The 20,374-nt window shown below is 45.1% G+C and overlaps 1 protein-coding gene across 14 annotated transcripts in view; it reads left to right on the top strand.

The window, feature by feature from the left end:
- Positions 1–18,384, top strand: part of LOC148675710 (mitogen-activated protein kinase kinase kinase kinase 4) — a 100,236-nt gene extending 81,852 nt beyond the window's left edge. For 7 of the 14 annotated variants that reach the window (XM_088645984.1, XM_088645994.1, XM_088645941.1 and 4 more), the window contains 10 exons: positions 1–183; positions 3,216–3,333; positions 3,926–4,096; positions 5,262–5,405; positions 7,403–7,537; positions 11,846–11,946; positions 12,441–12,590; positions 13,005–13,164; positions 13,488–13,627; positions 14,640–18,384. In XM_088645984.1, the coding sequence (XP_088502110.1) occupies positions 1–183; positions 3,216–3,333; positions 3,926–4,096; positions 5,262–5,405; positions 7,403–7,537; positions 11,846–11,946; positions 12,441–12,590; positions 13,005–13,164; positions 13,488–13,627; positions 14,640–14,723 (1,386 nt within the window). In that variant the 3' untranslated portion in view covers positions 14,724–18,384. The remainder of the gene's footprint in view (positions 184–3,215; positions 3,334–3,925; positions 4,097–5,261; positions 5,406–7,402; positions 7,538–11,845; positions 11,947–12,440; positions 12,591–13,004; positions 13,165–13,487; positions 13,628–14,639) is intronic. The other 7 variants (XM_088646003.1, XM_088645967.1, XM_088645952.1 and 4 more) reach the window with 3 other exon arrangements.
- Positions 18,385–20,374: the final 1,990 nt, after the last annotated feature.

Raw genomic sequence — 20,374 nt, 5'->3', positions numbered from 1 at the left:
AGCGCAGGTGACAAAAAGCACCCCAGTCATCAGGAGAGCAATGGCTTTGCCGGTCGCATTCACCTCTTGCCAGATCTCATACAGCAAAGCCATTCCTCCTCTTCCACCTCCTCCCCATCCTCCAGCCAGCCGACACCCTCCATGTCCCCCCAGACTCCCCTGGACAAGCTCGCTGCTCACGAGGTACGTCCCGCGTCCCGCGTCCCGCGTCCCCCCCGCTGCCGGCCGCTCTCTCTGGCTGCTCCTCTCTCGGCTCCTCGCTCCTCTGTCGAAAGCGCCGCCGCGCCTCCCGCCCCCCCCCCCCCCCCCCCCCCGGTGCGACTCGGCCGCCCCCCTGCCGAGTGAGCGGGGCGACGCTAGAGCGCGGTAGTGCCCCCTCCACCCCCCCACCCCCCCGACTTGCCAGTTTTCACCAGGTTTCACCGCGAGCTCGCTTCCAGCTGCCCCTCGCCTCTCGCAGCCTGCGAGGCAGCAGGGGCCTTTGAAGCTTGTTTCTGCTCCGTGGCAAAGACAGCTGCAGGCCGGTGCCCTTCGTCCAGGCGGAAGCTCCGGCTCCTGATGAGATCAGTGCGATCGATGAGATTCTAAAGACAGCTTTTGGACATGGACTGTCACTTGTGCGTCTGACTGAGCAAGGCACCGACTCTTTACTCCTCATTGTTAAGTTGTGAACTAAGAGAGAATTGTTTTCGCCTTTACGAAGCTTGTAACATCTCAACAGATTCCTAAAACTGCTTCCAGCTTAAAACGATTTTGTTGAATAGTTAAATACCAAAGATTCCATTTTACGTCTACAGCACGACATGGATCCGCGTGACATTTATGCTTTTTTCTTTCATTAAGGAGCATATGTGCACGTATATATATGTGCTGGGTTTCTAAATCGTTCTTCTAATCGTCTCCAAGATGGGCCTAGGGATTGCAGTTTCGAACTGGCAGAAGTCAGTGCTGTTAAAGGGGTGTCAGGGCTCTCCATTTCAACAAAACTCCTAGCAGGAGACACCCCACTCTTGCGAACACCTGTACTTGGAACTGAAGGGACGGAGGCTTGAATGTCTTGAGCTCTGAGCTCTGCTGCAGAGTGGCATCGCGATCAAGGTACTGAAAGCCTAGTCTAGTTGTGGCTAGATTGCAAATTGATGATCAGCTGATCTCTTTGTAGTCTTGTTATTCTGGGACCTTTGACAAAAAGGTGGACACGAACATTTTCCGTAGCTCGCGATGATGCCGCGCGTTTCGGAGCTATTGCCATCGGCCCCAAACCTGCGTCTTTTGCACAGCCGCAGAGACGCTCGTGCAGCTTGTCATCCGTCCTCACAAAAAGCATTGGCCCTGTGGCCGCGTCTCGCTTCCTGTCCAGCCCTCAACGTTACGACTCCCACTGCTTGCGCCCTCCAGCCTCGCACCGCACTGACTTTGAAAGAATACTGACTTGAAAGCGGCACCCATTCCTGCAGAGCCACGGGTTGACATGTTGACGTCTTCCTTAAACCACACTGCTTCTGAAGCAGGGCAGCCCTCCGCTGGGACGGCTGTGGCACCTCTGGGCTGTCTGCAAGCCGCCTCGCACCGGCTCTGTGCCAGGCCACGCGGTTGTGACTCACCTGTGTGAAATGGGCTTTTAGGCATTTTAGTTCCAAAAAGTTAGTATAGAACTCTGCAGGCAGGCGTCATCCCATTTGATAGAATGTAACCATAATGTTTTGCTCATGCTAAACTGGCAAGTTTTTTCCCCCCAATCGTCCCTTCTATTTTAGTTTCTCATGACCGTTCCGTCTGTTTTGTTTTCCCCACCCTGTTCTGTCTTTTATGTCTGTGGTTCTTGTGGTCGTCCTTGTGGTTTGTTGTTTAACTACCTCATTGCGTGCTTCTCCAAAACCCCTGCCCTTTTTCTTCACAAGTCTGCTTTGTTTTGAGGGGTTGCGGGAAGGCGGGGTGGGGGAGCAGCTTCACTGGACCAATCGACAGGCTTCAAGCTCCCAGTAATGAGGGCTGTAGCTCGTTAGAGAAGAAAAGCTAAGCCTGGCTGTCCCGTGGTCTGAGCAGTGTGGATGGTGCACCACTCTCATCATCTGCCTGGGAATCCAACAGTCAGCCCTGCACGGGAGCAGTCTGTGCGAGTCTGGTTTTTCTGAGTCTGTTCTGCAGTGCTGGCTGGCCTTACCCTTGTGTCCAGCACACCTGTCCACTCCACTGGCAATGCTGCAGACGTCTGGGTTTTGCTGTGGCTGGTGCCAAGCTGGTATCACAGATATGAGAGTGGCCTCCATGCACTGTTTAGATTTATTTCCGCATCAGAGGAAACAAATTCCTCTTGAAATGTTAAATGCGTGGATAAATTGCTGATTGATACTATTGCTATTACTATTGATATTGATTGCTATTTTGGTCAAAATATACCTTATCACGTCTCTTTACTGTTCTGTAGCAGGCTGCATAGGGACATCTGTCAGTTCCCACTGACCACATTAGATTTTGATTAATTTACACCTGTTTACTGACTATTTTGTGGTACAGACGTGATCGTTTTAAGATCGTGTATATATAGTCTATATCTGCCCTTTGAGGTTCTGAAGGAATGTTTTCCATAGAGGTCATTCCTATAATTGTTTTTTAGCAATCAGTGGGAACTATGCAAATATTACAACCAGGAAAAGTAGTTCAGCTCCAGTCCTTTATCGGCCTGTGTGGATTTTTAGTCTGAAGACGTGCAGCCAGTGTTAAATATGTCCAAATTAAAAAAAAAATGTCCAATAGCATGATCAAGATCTGGGATATCGGGAAAAAAAAACATGATCATCCAGTTCTTATAGTGAGTAGAATTTAAATGTTAGGTTTAAATATTTATTTTGATGGTCAGGCTTACATGCGAGAGATGAGAAGAAATATTTTTTAATAACCCGAGCTGCGTTTCAAACCAAATCTGCGAAAGTGTAGGTTTTTTGTCATTTTAGCAGATGTCCAGTCTAACCAGATTATAGGGGGCTGAGCTCTGTCCATAATCACACCTTTAAAAAAAAGTCCTTGCTTTTTTTTTTACCCTTAAGCTGTCCTGTGTAGACCATGTTTCAGGCACTGCAAATGCACTAGCCTCTTAACGCTGGGGCTCAGCCTCTTAACGCTGGGGGTTCAGCCTTCTGTGTGCTCCATTCACATCGCCGCTGCCTGAGGCTGGTGCTTTCCCAGGCCTTCATCCGCTGACCTCTGTGTTCCAGACGCAGTCTGCCAGTAATACACTGCAGAAACACAAATCCTCCTCTTCCTTCACGCCTTTCATTGACCCGCGGCTGCTGCAGATCTCCCCGTCCAGCGGGACCACCGTTCCGGCTGTGGGTAAGCACGTCCCCAGGCCAGCACCCCGCCTCACCTGGGCCCTGCGGTGCAGGACCGGCCCTGCCCTGCATCGCCACCTTGCACGCCAGTAAGGGTCTCTTCCAGGTCGGAAAGGGGAATAATTAGTCCATCGCTTCGGTGAAGCGCGGTGACTTTACACTGTAACTCCTTTACAGGGGTCCCCGAAAGATCAGCACTTTCTGAAAGGCACAAGAGTCCGGTTTGAAATCGCAGCTGGATGTGTGTGCTTGTTACACCGAGGGGTATTAAAAATGCAGCCGCTGTTCCTGTATGCCTGTGCTCGCTGTCCTCAGAGCTGGTCAGTGCGAGTGCGGAAAGTGAAAGCTGCGGTCGGTTCCCAGGTCCAAATGAATGTAGGAACAGTTAATGCCAGCCTCTCCTTTATCTCCTTCAACCAGCCTTAATTACCACACAGAAAATGTTTTAATGTCAGCCGTGCACCACTGGGTACCGTGAAGTTTCAAAACCGGGGGGGGGCTTTTACAGCAGCGTGTGTGTTCTGGGGGTGATGGCGCCTCTACTCTTGCGAGAGACGACCACAGCCCCAGGGAAACGCCAGCTCCCCTTTCAGCAGGCTACAGCAGCGAAGCCCTGAGATCGGAGGCCCTGAGGCAGGACCCCACCCGGAAGGGCTCGGTGGTGAACGTGAACCCCACCAACACGCGGCCCCAAAGCGACACCCCAGAGATCCGGAAGTATAAGAAGAGGTTCAACTCGGAGATCCTGTGCGCCGCGTTGTGGGGTACGTGGTCCAAGCTTTGCTCACTCTGTTGTCCCAGGTCGGACACGTGCCTTGCAGGCCGGTAAAAGACACAAGACAATACAAAATACATTTAACACAACGTGAACCCCTTAACCAAGAGACACGCGTGTATGATGAGCAAGTAATTCTGTGTAAATGAAGTAAAAAATAGCTAAGAAACAAACTACAGTAGTTCTCTTTGGGTTTCAAGTTCAGGCTTGAGGCTCGTCACGTGTACCCGTGTACACTGAAGGGCTTAATTTGACATCACGCATTGCTGGAGACAAGAACATAAAACTGGCAATAGTGTGTGCGCCAACGATGTAGTGCACAATAGGAGCAGCAGCAGTGTACATGAGATACACCAGCTGTCACAGCTGACGGGCTGTATCCTCAAGTCGTTTTGGGTGGCTAAGAAACAGGTAGAATGTGTTTTCCAGGGGATGGAGAAAAAGTTCACTTTTTTTCCGCTGGGGGCTGTGACGTTGGCTTGGGTGCGGTGCTCTCTCTGCAGATGAGTGCGGGTTGGCAGAGGTGCATCTTTTGATCTCATGAAAACGTTTCCCAAGTTATTGTCAAGGGAGAGGTTCCAGTGAACTGTGATCTCTCGCGACACCCATGAGGTTTCCCAATGCTTCCACTAGGGGGCAGCAAGTACATGGAGCACACATTCAGAAAATAAAGCCTGCAGGAGAGTGATTTTGTGCATTGATATGGAATAGTCACATCTCGCACCTGAAGTTATCGGGAACCAACAGAGCTTTTTTTACTGATCATTTTTCTGCTCTGTTGTTCTGTTGCCCCTGCTCCCTCTCAGCCTCCTGCTGGCACACGCTACAAGTCACTAAAGGGAAACAGTTTTCTTAGTGCGGTGTTGCGTTACACTGAATGTAACGTGAGGGATGTAAAACACTGGATCAATAAAAAAAAAACAGCTGGAACAACATTCAGTACGAGTTTTGGGCAGAAGGGTCCTTACTGGTTTACATTTCCTTAACCGTTGTGAATAAGGGCGAACGTTGGACGGGGAAGCGTATTTTTGTGTGTGAGGTTTTAATGAAAGCTTTCTTTAAAACGTTGTTCTGAAACGAGTGAGAGAGGAGTTGCACAGAGCGGGAGGAGCTGTCGAACCGCTAAGGGGTAACCATGCATTTGCTGTCTGCAGGGGTCAATTTGTTAGTGGGCACTGAGAGTGGCCTGATGCTGCTGGACAGGAGCGGTCAGGGGAAGGTGTACCCCCTGATCGGCCGCAGGCGCTTCCAACAGATGGACGTGCTTGAAGGCCTTAATGTCCTGGTGACAATCTCAGGTAAGATGCCTTTCTCCCATGTGCCCAGAGCTGCAAATAATAATGGTTGCTTACACTTATATAGAGCCTTTCTGGACACCCCACTCAAGCGCTTTACAGGTAATGGGGATCCCCTCCACCACCACCAGTGTGCAGCCCCACCTGGATGAAGCTCCAGTCCTCTCCCCACACACCAGCTCTCAGTGGGGAGGAGAGCAGAGTGATGAAGCCAGTTCAGAGATGGGGATTATTAGGAGTAAAGTCCAGAGGGAAATCTGGCCAGATTTGGGGCTAACACCCCCAAAATGGGACTTGAAAGAGGTTTGAACTCTCTAAACGTCCGTATTGCCCTATGATGTAACATGACCTTTGAAATAAGTTTAGACTGTTAGATAAATTAAATACATTTATAACTCAGTATCTGCTTCAGACTTTCTCTGTTATCATGAATGTCAGTTTTAACGACGCTTCCTGAGCATAGGCAGTATTTCAGGGCCAATATGTATTCAGGATTAACTTTAAACATACAGATTCCAGTAGCATTTTTGATAAAGCTTGACCCCTGCTTTCCAGTTGTTCCAAAATGTCACACAATTTCTCTGTAAACACTCTAAACAAGTGGTGTCTGTCTTCCTCAGTATGTACAGAGTTTAACCAAATCAGGTTCACCAGCAGCCTGCTGGTATTTAAAGGGCATTGAAATATACATGGTTTGAGCCACCTGATATACAGTATAACCCAAAAGATTTGTTGTTATACTGTCATTTCAGCAGATTAGACCTTAGCCACAAATTAACGTCTGGGAGGAACACTGTTAGTTCTTTTTTCCGGTTTGCTAGTGTTTTAATTTTAGTAGCTTCAAGCTTTTAAAAAAAAGTTTATTTGATTACTTCTGTACTGTAATACCAGTACTATAAATATAACTGCCATTGTAGTGAAACAGAATGGGTTTTTACCTACAATGTACATTTCAAGCCAGTTTTCAGTCTTAAATGCAAACATTGATTTGATTCTGATTCACAGTTACTTTGTCAACAGTAACGTTGTTGCGTTGGATGTTTTTGAAATGCAAGCATTAGACTTGTTAGTTCGTTAAAAGGGGAAAGCTGAATTTTTTCACAGGCTGAAGGTGCCTACATGTGTGGTGGTGTTTTTTTCCCCTTTGTGGCCATAATTTCCCCTTGAAAACATACACACACAAGCGTTGTCAGGAAGTGTTGCCATCAGTTATGACTACTGCTGGACAAATAGGAAGTTGAGCAAGGAATGTGTGCGTTTTGCAGAATATGTGACATCAAATATAACAGTCTTTCAGACTAATGTTCTGATTTGGCTGCATTTGTTTTTCCTACGTTTAAGAGTGATGCAATTGGAAACAAACTCAATGGAATTTAATAAGAAAAGATCTGTGTTGTATCAAAGTTACCATCACTTAAAATATGAAGTTTTCTGTGACGTAATGCTTTAGATTCAGAAGGACAGCCCGGAGTAAAAAGTTCAATCTTTGATTGCACATACACTTAGGGTTCCCTAAAAATTTTTCAGTTTAAGAAATTCAATTCAAGTCAGACCCTTGACCTTCCTGAGCAAATGAGTTTCCTTTGCAAGACTGCAGTTTTCCATAATTAAAATGTCATTCAAGAGCGCCCAGAGCAGAAGTCCGTATGCAGCCTCCTGACACAGAAATGTACAGAATGTGCGAGTCCAGGAGCAGAACAAAGGTTGCTACTGCGGGATCTACCTGAAAACGTTCTCTCAGGAAGCCAGCAGGATGTGCATGACCATTCTTCCGTCACGCATGTAAAACCGACATGATCTGCACAAATATGAAACGTGCTGTTTTGCAAAAGCATCCAAAATGAAATGGGAGCAGAATAAATGGTGAAAGTATCTATGGCAGTAATAAACTCAAAAATAACATTGAGAAGCTTAACTAAAGGGAGTAAACCTGTACTTCGGTCATTGTCTGTGGTTTTGACTCTTGGTCTTTGTTTTCTGGTGCCCATGTTCTCCTCAAGGCAAGAAGAACAAGCTGCGTGTTTACTACCTGTCGTGGTTAAGGAACAAGATCCTGCACAATGACCCAGAAGTGGAGAAGAAGCAGGGCTGGACAACAGTGGGGGATTTGGAAGGCTGTGTGCACTATAAAGTTGGTACGTCCCCTTGACCTCAGTGTGAAGTAAAAGGGAATGGGATTGCAAAACCATAAACTGGTTTGCTTTGTGGAGAATGTGACAGGAAGCATTCTATGCAGTAGTCAAACGCGGGTCGGCTTTTTTTTTACCCCCACCCACCTGACCCGATCTAAAATCTTTTCTTTTAACCTGCCTGTGGGTGTGAGTCAACCCGCACATCACTACCGTGCAGACATCTACCCAAAACTAAATCTGTTGTATATCATCGCCATTTTTGTATAGAACATGCACCCGAAATTTGAGATGCGGTTCCAACATAAAATCAGTCAGAAACACCAGGGTAGAGTGTGCTTTTTAAATTCCATTGTTTAGAAAACTTGGTGATTCAGGACCTTTTTTCAGATGCCTGACTCATCACAGCCTGATATTGCTTTACAGTAATTATCTGAGAACATACCACATGGGAAACAGGCCTTCTCATAACAACTGTGAAGCGATAAACAGCCAAGCAGTAAATGAATCTATTATATGATAAACATACACCAAATAGCCCATTTATGCATACACATGGCTTCGTCTGAGAATCCACGCAAGCAAGCCATTTGCTACACTTTTTCAACTTGGTGATTTTTGAGCAGCAAACGGTCAAAAACTTGAATGTACAAATACGTATATATTCCCCCCCAAAAAAAATCCTTAACGGCCACTAACAGACTCTGAATATACTGTATTTTATCAGTTATGTCAAAATTAAATTTTTATTACACCAATTAGTGGCTGTGTTGGTAATACGTTTGCGATCATGTCGCTCCAGTGTTGTTTTCAGAAACGGTCTTTGAAAATGGACGAACTTCATGAAGACACTCGGACAAATACATTTATATGTGATTAACATAATGTTCTTGTTGCTAATGCGGAGGAAGAATACTGTAAGGAAAGCAGTGTGCTGCAAAGCAGGTAGTGTCGGTGGTTAGATGAAACAAGAAACAGATTTTATCAAAGACTTGAATTAAGGAGGGATCCAGTTTCTCTATATAGTTCTATTGTCATTTTTGTGGATTCTGAGAAAACTGCCTGTCCCCAGTTTCGGAATTAATCCTGTACGGAACTATTGTTTTTTTCTTATTAGTAGTGAAATTAGGACTTAGTACCTCAAAACAAAATAGGCATGTGGCAAAAGAAAATTGAAAGTATTATTGTCGCTACCAGTTCTGTTGCACTTTATAAAAAAACGGATGTTGTTGCATCTTTCAATTTCATTTTTAATAATCCAGTTTTGCCAAATTGCGGCTATTCCGAAAAAAGCATCAGTGAAATGAAGTGTATTATTAGAACAGGGCTGTCTCCACAGTAAGATGATACATTCCGGGAAGAAGAGAGAGAAAGCAGCCCAACGTAAAGAGCAGATCCCTAGTCTCCTACTTTGCGCAGTGCGCACGTGTATTCTTGTGTGCATTTCGCCTGGTATGGCTGGATTCGGCTGTTTTCGCACGTGTTCATACCTTCATGAAGTGTAATTGAGCTGAAACAGCAAAGAAGACGCAGGCGTGGATCAAGCTTTTTCACCACAAATCAGAACGTTCTCTGTTGGAACCCGCCTGCAGGTGCCTGTTGGATACCAGGTTTTAGGTTGGAGTGTCCTGGTGTATTTTGAAATCCATCCCCTTTGTTCTGAATGGCAGTAGCAGTATAATGACCAACCGGACGAGCTGAATTTTCTTATCTCGAACATTATTGCCCTGTGCCCAGTTTTATTCAGACTCTGTAAATATCTCGATGTGTTAGATTTCTTGGTACACCATACTGTTGTAGCCCAAAAGCTGGTGCTTTATAACAGGATCGTCAAGTTTGGTTGCAAATGGACCTTTTTAGCAGAATATGCATAAAGAGTGCGTTACAATTTGTCAATGCACAATTGTTTTTAATGGCTAAGGAGTTTAGAAACCACGTTTTAACCTGTCAAAGCATTCAGACCCTGGTTAGGTTAAATGTGTGGATTCTGAGCTGGAAGAAAAGTGTAGGACTTCGAGAGAGTTTTTACGTGCAAATGAGAAGGCATTGTGCTGAAAAAATTGTAGCACTGGAAGGTATAGGATTTGCATATAGCAGTCTTAAAGGTCAGGCACATGTTCTAATTGAGCTTCAAAGACAGCTGGAAATTTCTTAACAAAGAGGAACTACATCTTATTTATGCAATTTTTCAGAAAAGAACTGCAGTTCTGTTTGAATTTAGCTACACATGAAATTATTTAAACTTGTAATGAAGGGCTGTGGCAAAGCTAGGCTACTTTGGTTAATACGTTTTTTTAAGACTCCAGTCTTAAACATTTCTGCATTTCTGACGAGTTCAGTACTGTGGTGAGGCTGATGACGTTGAGCACAGCTTGCTCTAGTAGTGTTATCTGTGCTGCACAGATTAGAGCAGCTGTCTGGCTATGATGAATAAAAAGACCGGTCTTATCCTGCACATCCTGTAATTGTGCAACATATTCCCCTAAAATGGATGAGAATAATCAGATGTGAAGATTCCACGTCCTGGTGTGCAAAAAATGACAGTGTAAGCAGTGTACTTCGTCCTGCAGCTCTAGCCCCAGAGGTTTCTCTGTTTTGTACTTTCCTGCAGGGAAGTAGAGCTTCACATTACCGCGAGCACTGGATACACCAACAGTAGCAGGAAGTCAGGCTCAAGACCACAGTGGAGAGTTTCTGTACTTTCTGACCCAAAAAAGATTGTGCTTGAATCTCCGGTTCCCCCACACAACACAAAAAATCATTGCTAATTATATTTTTCCAGACATGATTGAGGAACAAGACTGTTCCCATCCTAAGAAAGCCAGTAGTATATTTCATTTGATCAGTCATGGCATGCCTTGTGATGTAGCAGATATGACTCTTTTTGCCTGTCAAAAATAGGTGTCAAGAGTATTCAGAGAAGATGTCTCGCTTTCAAATAAGTAAGGTGTCTAGCAGCTGTGCTGAAATGACTGTACCATTTGTTAGTAACTCTAATGGGTGGTTAATAACTATGATCTATGTTTGGCATTTCAGTTCCTTCTAGCTGCCCCTAAAATTGTAAATGACACAACTAAATGCTTGTATCGTACGTACGCGATCAGCACGACAAAATTACTTTACTATCTGTACATTCCTGCAGGGCTCGCTCTAGAGGGTGACTGTTTTCCTCTCCTCCGCCACTAGAGCAAGTACGAGCCTGAATCAGAAATGTACTTTGGGGGTTAAAAAAGAAAACCAAAGTACAGGTTCTAGGAGGTGAAGCTGCTCTCACGATTAACTCCTGACTGCCAGCCTCCTGTCGTTTGTGATCTTTGTGCTCCTGGCTTTTTCATCCAGTACTTGACCTCTTGCGCAGGGACCAAGAGAAGGAGTTCAGCCGCGTTTTTCCCATGGCAACAGGAAAGAAGGAGCTCTAGTTGTGCCTTATGATGAGATGGAAAATGGACATTTTGTAATAAAACTAAAATCATAAGAACCTCATAGTTTCTTATGGAACAAGTCTATAGTTTATATTCCTGCCCGTGATATTTTGGAAGTAGTTTACAAATTTACTAAAACTAAAAACAGTATAAATGTTAAAGAATTAATCAATTTCATGCCAGCCTTTCTGAGAACATAAAAGCATAGATCATGCTCTACAGGACTACGGGTTGTAATTTTGCTGTCAAAAAGGTTGGTGGCTCTAGGTGGGGTTCGTCACTTGACTGGCCCCTTGACTCTTTCCAACAGCAGAACACACCTTGAAGGGTTTATAAACCCCCAGCCCCCCCAGAAAGGATGTGCTCCTAAGAGGAAAACCCAAGAGTGGATACGGACATTACAAGAACTGTATTGTTGCAACACTACAGAACTACAAAAACCAAAAACTGATGCGTCTCAACAATGCATTGACTCGTTTGTAGGGGAAAATCCAGATCACGTGTGTATTAAAAGTTTAAGAAAAAGAAATGTATTCTAAATATCATGTGCAAAATGAGTCCTTTACGTGCTGGTGTCCAAGGAAGAGGTTTCATGTTCGTCTTATAATAGCCAGAACCTCTTGAGTTTTTATGAAAAGATTTAAACTGATCTTGGGTTCATTATTGCAGTTTGGCTGTAAAGCTGAGCCCTTAGTCGTTTGACATCTGCCCAGATGTTTAAAGTAGAAATAGCTCATCTGACATTGAGCATTTTGAAATAGAACATGAAAGGAAAACATCTGCTGTCTACATTTCTCTTAAGTCACGAATTGATACATTTTGTTGCTATTGCGAGGATATTGAGACATTGGCAACAGTTTTTGACTCTTTTTCTTTCCCGTTTTCTATCTAGTAAAATACGAGCGAATCAAGTTCTTAGTCATTGCATTGAAGAATTCAGTGGAAGTCTATGCATGGGCACCAAAGCCGTATCACAAGTTCATGGCCTTTAAGGTGAGAATCTTTTGATGTTCTTTCCTGACAGGTTTTTGCCATCAGAAAGTCAATCAGTATAATCTTTACCTGTTCCAATTTCACTTTTCTATCGGCCTGTCCTCAAAGATACTGTTTTAATAGAATAGGTTAGAACGACTATTAGCCATTATTAAAACAAAAAAGGAAAACATCGGCTTTCTTAGTTTGTGTTAAGTTATGGATTAATATATTATATTGATATTATGTGGACAATGAGAATTTGGCGGATCGGTTTTTGACGCATGTTCAAGAGATATGAGCTGGTTAAAGTTAAAAAAGCACCTCTTTCAGTCAGCGTGACCTGGGTGTCGTTACGGACGAACGAGCTCGTCGGTTGATGATTGAGACCTGCTCCTCTCGCGGGTTTTTGCCGTCACCGCGGCTCTCTGCCGGCACCGGGGGCATTTGCCAGAGCTGCCCTTGCCGCCGGTTGGGCTCGGACGCTGACGGCGTGCCTCTGTCCTGACTTGCAGTCGTTTGGGGACTTGATACACAAGCCGCTGCTGGTGGACCTGACCGTGGAGGAAGGGCAGAGGCTAAAGGTGATCTACGGCTCCTGTGCGGGGTTCCACGCGGTGGACGTGGACTCCGGGACGGTCTACGACATCTACCTGCCCACGCACGTAAGAACTCGGCTAGCGGCTGCTAGGGGTGGGGCGCGTGTCTGCCCCGGGCTGCAGACCCACGCCCACTCGCCCCGTCGGACGGCCTAGAAACCACCGACCGTTCGTTTCCTCGTTCGTGATGAACGTAGTTCCGACCGCTTCCCCTTGGGAAAGGGAGGGCACAGCGGCGTTTTTTTTGCTTTTCTGAGCTCTACAAACTCGTGTGGACCTCTTCTTCCAAATTTAAATCACCGGCACGCTCAAGCACCCCCCTCCCTTGTGCTGTGTACTGGATACTATAGCGCCCATTGAGTCGTTTTCCGTGTCCTTGAACGATGAAAGAGCATGGTTCACTTGTACAGCAAAGAGACTGTTCGCTTCCGGCGTTTGGCTAACCCACCTTTCCCCTCGTCCCCCCCCCCCCCCCCCCAGATCCAGAGCAGCATCCAGCCGCACGCCATCATCATCCTCCCCAACACCGACGGCATCGAGCTGCTGGTGTGCTACGAGGACGAGGGCGTCTACGTCAACACGTACGGCAGGATCACCAAGGACGTGGTCCTGCAGTGGGGAGAGATGCCCACGTCCGTCGGTAAGGCCCTGCCTGGTGCCGGCAACGGCGTCGCTTGGTCCCTGAAAGATGAAAGAGCTTGGTAGCTGTGTCCGCCCCAGGATATCTCCGATGACCGTGGGTTCTAACCGTGGCGGTTTCCGTTTTTCGGTCAGGCCTAGTGTTTGCGTAAAAGAACGTGTGGCTGAAGATTGAAATCAGCCTCCGTTCTCTAGCGCCCATTACTACCGCCGACCGACAGTTGGAGTCTTTTCACTTTGTGGTGAAGTTTGGAGAGCGGGAGTGTCCCCCCTCTCTCACTCCTGCCGTCGTCTTCCTCTTCCCCCCTCTTCCTCGCTGCACAGCCTACATCCGCTCCAACCAGATCATGGGCTGGGGGGAGAAGGCCATCGAGATCCGCTCCGTGGAGACGGGCCACCTGGACGGCGTGTTCATGCACAAGAGGGCCCAGAGGTTGAAGTTCCTGTGCGAAAGAAACGACAAGGTCAGGGGGACACGTCTTTGTTGGCCCCTCTTGGGGGTTCCCGCTTTTTACCTGGGGTGTCGAGTGACGTTCCCGAGACGGTCGAAACTTCCTCTTCTTGTATAGCAAGACATAAGCGCAAAAGGATTTGGAGGGAAGTTGCAGTGCTGAGCATCTCCACCGTTGTTTCATGACCTCAGCCTAGCCATTACCAAAATTAAAATGCACAATAACAGGAGAGCCGAAGGGCGGTTTTAAGGAACTTGTCTAGACTCCAGAATTACAGAACCCTCCGTTACATAAGCAGCTCCACCTTCTTGCAGTAGTATCTACGGTGTAATGCCGAATTCAACTTGTTTATGAGAGTCATTGTGAGAAAAGGCTGAAAATCTTTTTCTCAACAGAAATATTGCAGCCGAGGGTAAAATATTCCCCTCACGTTATTTTTGATGGCCTAGAACTTGAATTGCACCTACAGTTTAAGCTCTTCCTTACTGTTTATTTGTTAACCAGTTCACACTTTCATGCTTCTTAAAGCTTGTGTATATTTTTTCTCAACACAAAACAGCACTCCTGACTATATGCATTTGTATGAGCTGTTTTCCATACAGGAGATCACGGTGTTCTTTCAAGGGTTGTGTATGAGCATTCACATATCTGGAGCTGCAGACTCCAGCTGGAATGGTGCTTTGTATGGCGTGCTGTTTTCGAGGGATGTTTGCAGAATAGAGCCCCTGCAGTCACAGCCTGTGCCCAGTGGCCAGAACAAAGTTAGAGTTTAACAGATGGGAGCTGTTTTCCGTTTCAGCTTTATCGGTGAAAACAGATTTTGAATTGACAAAAAAAAACAGTCTTCTGTCCCTTTCTAAGTCGGCGCGATTGGCACGTCAATCGGTTTGTAGTCCGATTGGAGGTTACTCTGAAGGTGCTACCGACATGCCCCGGCTTCAGCCACAGGGAGCAGCACATTTGCAGCCGGGGCATGTCGTTAGCACGAGGGGAGAGACTGAGAGGCTCGCTCTGTCTGTTCCAGGTCTTCTTCGCTTCGGTGCGGTCCGGAGGATCGAGCCAAGTTTACTTCATGACCCTCGGAAGGAGCTCGCTCCTGAGCTGGTAGGAGGGAGAGCAGGGAACACGCTGGACACCCGCGCTTCACAACACCCGGAACGTCGGAAAAAACCTTGAACTAATCTACAACTGGAGAGCAAGCTGCACTGAGGCCATACGATATCTAACGCTGTCACCTGGTGATGATACATTTAGGAGTTGCTAAACGGGGAGGGGTGGGGGGATGGGGGGGAACCACAAAGGCTGTGAAAGCTCCTGGTGCTGTTCGTGTTAAGGCGGTTCTCTTCCAGCCACGCCGCGGCTCGGAGACGCCGTTAGACAGTAGCGCTTCACCTCTGTATAGATTCTGTTGGCTTCAGATGACTCTTGACAAAATCCCAGAGCCCTAACCTGAATAATACAGTATGGCAAACGCTGGATCTGCATGTGAGAGTGAGGGAGGGAAGGCTGCAGCAGAATCCCGGAGGGTTAGACTATAAAGTATTACTACTATAGCGTATTTAACTGCATTTCTTTTCGATGGAGTTACCGCTGATGATGGGAGGCAGGGGCAGGTTGTAGTGTTTTAAAGTTCAGTGCAGGGAAGAGGTGGCGATTGGAGTGCTTGCTTCGAGCCGGTTTGCACCTGAAAGCAAAGAACCTGAGACATGTCAGTCACTTATGTTGTTGTGTTAGGCCAGAGGTTTCAGTTAAGTTGCAGGGTTAAGATAAATGTCAGAGTAACGCTCATTGTTTTCTGGTATAAACGCGCAACTGTTCTTTTCCCATTTTGAAAAGGTTTGCGCTTGGAAAAATCCCTTTTGGTTTTTTTTTTTGACCTACCTCATGTTGAAACACAAGCACTACAGGAGGTGGTTTCATGTTTTGTATCTCGAGAATTCAAATACGATAGACGTCTCATATTTTCATTATTTTAGTAAAAACCAAATTGATGGTAGACTTGTTGGGACTGTTTTTAAACAAGAAGGGACTGTAGTTATCATGCCAGCAAATTGATTTTGGTCTGAAAGCACTAGTGACAAAATACTTGCTTTCAAATAATGATCAGAAGTGGAGGAGCATGAGACAGCAGAAGCACGTGCATAGTTTTAGGATGATTAATACAGACATGACTGCTTACTTCAGTTACATTTCAGACTTTGTAGGAGATGGTGTTTTTGTTAGAATTCTCAACTGTATGTCGTAGGAAACCAGTGGTGTTTTTTAATCTTTTTTATTTACTGAATGCAATGCACTAAATCTTATCTCGAGAATGTAGAAAAATATGACTTAATGGTAAAGAGCATAATCTTCAGCAACATTGATGCAGGACCTCCACATCTGAACCTGGAGCGTTATTAATAAAGGAGAAGGGAGAGGAAGACCTGGAACCATTTTGTTCTCTGAAAAGAAAATCCTGAAATTTCCAGCAACGTTTCAGCAGTTCTGCGTTTTCATTTTTTTCATTACTTGAGAGATGAAGTGTATAATACTTGGGTAAGGTAATAAAACACCTTGGTATTGCATTATCCTACTGTAGGCTCCTTTTGGGTACTGTGCTGACAGCTGCCTTAAGCTGTTCATTTATTGAACAGGATCTCAGTGTTTCTATAGGGCTTAGACTTCTGCAGACTCAGTGTGAAACAGCATGATATGTAGGCATTTTATTGAATCTGTACACTTGTTTAACTTTTAAATGGTAGGTTGTACTTTTAACGATTTCATCTGTTAAGTAACTGGTTTCCCACTTGATGTAGCAAAATGAATCTAATATCCCATTAACACTGACAGTTTAGACCTGAGCAACAAGCTCCCTGAATTAGGATATGTACTGTATGTGATTATATATTGACTGCCACTGCAGAATTTCCCTTCCCAGACGGACATGTCACAGTTTAGTATTCATCAGTGCTAAGGTTGGTGGATTTCTTTGGCATTTTTTTAGCCAAAAAAAACTAATGTAACCAAAAATAATTTAGTTCTTTTTACTTAAAAATGTGGGGCAGAAGAATATAAAATTCATATTTGATAAGAAAGACGTTGTATGTTTTAAAACAATGGCTATTTTACTCCCATTGCGTTTTTTCTGACACCATATTAAAAAGAAATAAATTGAAATATCTTCAGTCAGTGCCTGTCTGTGTTCATGTACAGTTCTTATGCTCTCCCTCTTATTAAACTTTTGCAGTTTTGAATGTGATTGTTTCAACTAGTAAAAAAAAAAAATCTGTTTACCAATGTCAGTATGCATACTGTGCTCAGCCTCTAGGTAGTCATATAACTTTTATAGACAAGTGAAGACGATGGCGTGTTTATGAAGGGGATTATCAGGTTGTTAATGCGTGATCGGTTTTGAGTAAAAGACTTCCGTTCAGAGTGTGCATCTTTTTTTATACAAAAACTCCTACAGGTTAAGTATAGTATTATCCAGTCAGTTGTTGTTTTAGGCATCGTGTGGTAGAACTCATTGGCATGAGCTCTTCCCACAGCCAGGTGCTGTCAGATCTGCCCTAAGGCTAGCTTGCGTTTAGGCTACACAGCTCTGAGCCCCTTTGAATAAAGCCCAGCTCCAGGACAGCTCGGCACAGGCTGGTGATGTTTACACGGCTCTCAGCCAGCCTGGAGCCACCCTGCAGACCCAACCGGCGTAAAGCGAGCGGTCCGGGTGTGAGGGCCGAGAAAACGCGGACAGGACCCCCTCTCGGCTTGAGGGATAAAGCGATCGAGGTTGGGCTCGGCGTCTAGTTTGCGAGTCTGCCCCCCTTTCCGTTCTTCAGACTCTTCCGCAAAGCCGAAGAGCGGGGGTTACCTCTTCCGTTTTCCCCAAGAGGAGCTCTCCGTAGCCAAAAGGGGATTGCGGTTCTCAAAGGCCGGAAAATGCATTTTCTAGGGGGCGGTCAGTCCTTCGGATTTGCTTTCTGTTCTTGACCCTTTCAAGGCGCTGCACTTGTAGTGGCGAAGCATTTGATCGGACGTTCTTCTATGTGAAATCCTAAAAGAAAACAAACGGTGCATATGCGGTCTTTATGGTAATTAGTCCCTCAATTACTGAGTCTCTCGTTCTTGTTGCTCAATACAGTTAAGGCCTTTCAGACATAAGTGACTTTACCATTAGCAGAAATCTGTTGAAGCTTCAAGTAGAAAACATTTTCTCTCCGCAGTCTGTGACTCGCAGCTCCCACTGTAAGAAATGTGCCAAGGTGGCATTTAAAAGTAACAGTATTACAAAACCACTACGTCAAGAACATTTTGAAGAACTCTTAAGCATCATATTTTTAACTTCTAGATTTAGTTAAGCTTAATGATAGTTAATTTTATTTCTGTGTTTTATGTAACCCTAATTATACGACTGCAGTGTTTTTATTATGCACATGTTATGTTGAGAAAATGTTTACAGAAACAATGTTTTGTTACACTAATGTGCATCATATTTAAGGTTTATTTGAAAGCATTCTGTGTTTTTTTTTAGCTTGGTTTGTATTATTATAAGTGCACAGTTTTGTCACCCATAACCCTAAACTCTGCTGATTTTTGTTTAATGCAAAAGTAATACAAATGACAAATTAAGGGTTTATTACTAGATATCTAGCTGCAAAGCAGACCAGGTACAGGTAAAATGTTTTCATCCTATGTTTCTGCCATGCTATCTAACTTATGTCTTCTGTGTATTATGGGAATTCTTGTATTTTCCTAAAGGCCGTTTTTTCTTGAATAAACTCGGAAGTCATATACAGCGTGTTTTGTTTTTGTCTGCCACGAACGCAGTACTAACAAGGCAATAAATCCCACGATTAAGATCTGGGGAAGCGTGTGTTTCCAGAGTGTGGTGACGTGTGCTGTGAAGATGCTTGAAGTTGTTGTGAAGAGAATGTAAAGACGATTTGAAGCCAAAACAAAATGAGCAAAAGCTGCACAATGGAGACTTTTAAGTGATGTGGTGATGAAGTAGCTTTGCTGTTTTGCCAGGTGCCTCCGCCCAAGACAGTTTAAAGTGTAATATACTGTATAAGTGCAGGACATCATCAGTAGGGCATTTCTGTTGGTTGACAAGGCTGCAGGAATTGCAAAACAAGGAACTGACCTCTATGATGTGAATATATAATTTGTATTCACATTATAATATGTGATGTATTACAACTCAGATTTGATCGTATGTGAATTATGATTAAGTAGCCTTTCAGGAAGCCTGTTTGCAGATTTTCCGAGCAGTGGTCTTGAAGCCTCAAGTAACTGTCCATGTTGAGCTACAGGTTTAGGGCACTGGTTTGTTTGGGAGGGTGTGTGGTGGAGGGCGGAGGCACAGAAATCGGCATTTCCAGATCAGGAGAAAAATACCATTGAACTGACCGGCACTGGGAGGATGAATGGGTTTTTATTTTTCCCCCCTTGGTCAACTTTTTTTGGAAGCCTGCGTGATCGGGGGGGGGAGGTGGTAACTGCAACCCTTGAAGTAAAAAAAGAAAACGTGGCTCAGAAGTTGCAGACGTTACCCCCGATACAGAAAGGAAGTGGTGTTGGGGACAGCGGCCGGCTGCGTTGCGAAACGCAGCTGAGAAGGAACTGTTATATAACGCACGGAAACTCAAGTTTGAGCCACCGGTTGCGTCTCGGTCTGCTCCCCACCCTCGGGTTTTCTCCCGGACCAGCAGTCCTGCAGGAAGTGCCGTCACCAGCCCGCGGTGACGCTGGGAGAGCGTCGCCACCGGGAGTTTTACCGACTCTGGCGATGGCCGATGTCCCAGCCTTGGCGCCCGCCTGAATCAAAATCCCAGCACGCACCGGTGTCAAAAACAGTGGCTGCTCTTCTCTCTGCAAAATCTTTTTTTTGGAAGGGGGGGAGTGGAGCGTTTCCGTTACAGAGCGACCCGTTTCATTTTTATTCAGCTTCATGGATGGTCATGTTTCATAAACAAAAGTTTGAAGTTTGAGGAGAAAAAACACTCCCCAGGGGATTTAAGACGGTTTAAAGGTTTACCTTCTGTCTAATTACAAATACCGAAAGCCTGTCTGTGTTTTTTTAGAAATGTACTGTCATCTTCATTTAACACACCATTGCTTGAGAGCCACCAGCAGGCTAACGTCACAAAAGACACCATAATGTGCAAGAATGAAGACATTTACCAGGAGTCTAAGTGAACAGTGGCCAAGAAAATACTTTTGCTACTAAGAGGTTCCTGATATAAGTCCTGGATTTGATCAATATCTGAGCTGACCTCTCACTTGTGTGCTCTGTCATTTTCTGTGAAGTCCTGTTATGCTAAATATGACCCTGGGGCAGGACCTGCTGGTGTATGCTGTAGTTTAGTTTGTGTCTGTCTGTCATTTTGGATAAAACTGCTGCCACATAGTGCCTACATAACTACTATCAGCACATGCATTCAGACTGTGTCATGTAGCAATTAAACAGGAAGGATGGTTGTTGAAATGTGTTAATTGAAACAAGGATGGCTCTACCCTAATGTTTTTTGTACACATTTGTTCTCATTTTGAAATGTTATTTTACCATTATGCTGAAATATTTCTAACATCTGAAAAAAGCAAACTAAAATAGAGGGGTCTTTGTTTGTGGTTTACAGGTGACCTAGTCACGATGGTGGCCAGCTCATGACAGGTGCCAGTGCAGCTCTGTCTTCCAGTGTTGAGGTTTTTGACAGCAGAGTTAAACAGGACTAAAAAAATTCAACACTGCAGATTGTGGTGGGTATAATGAAGGGAATGGAT

Source organism: Lepisosteus platostomus, chromosome 2 (genome assembly GCF_059453375.1).
Source record: "Lepisosteus platostomus isolate fLepPlt1 chromosome 2, fLepPlt1.hap1, whole genome shotgun sequence".
Lineage (NCBI taxonomy): Eukaryota > Metazoa > Chordata > Actinopteri > Semionotiformes > Lepisosteidae > Lepisosteus > Lepisosteus platostomus.
Note: the sequence above shows the minus strand (reverse complement) of the source record. Positions and strands in the feature narration are given on the sequence as shown.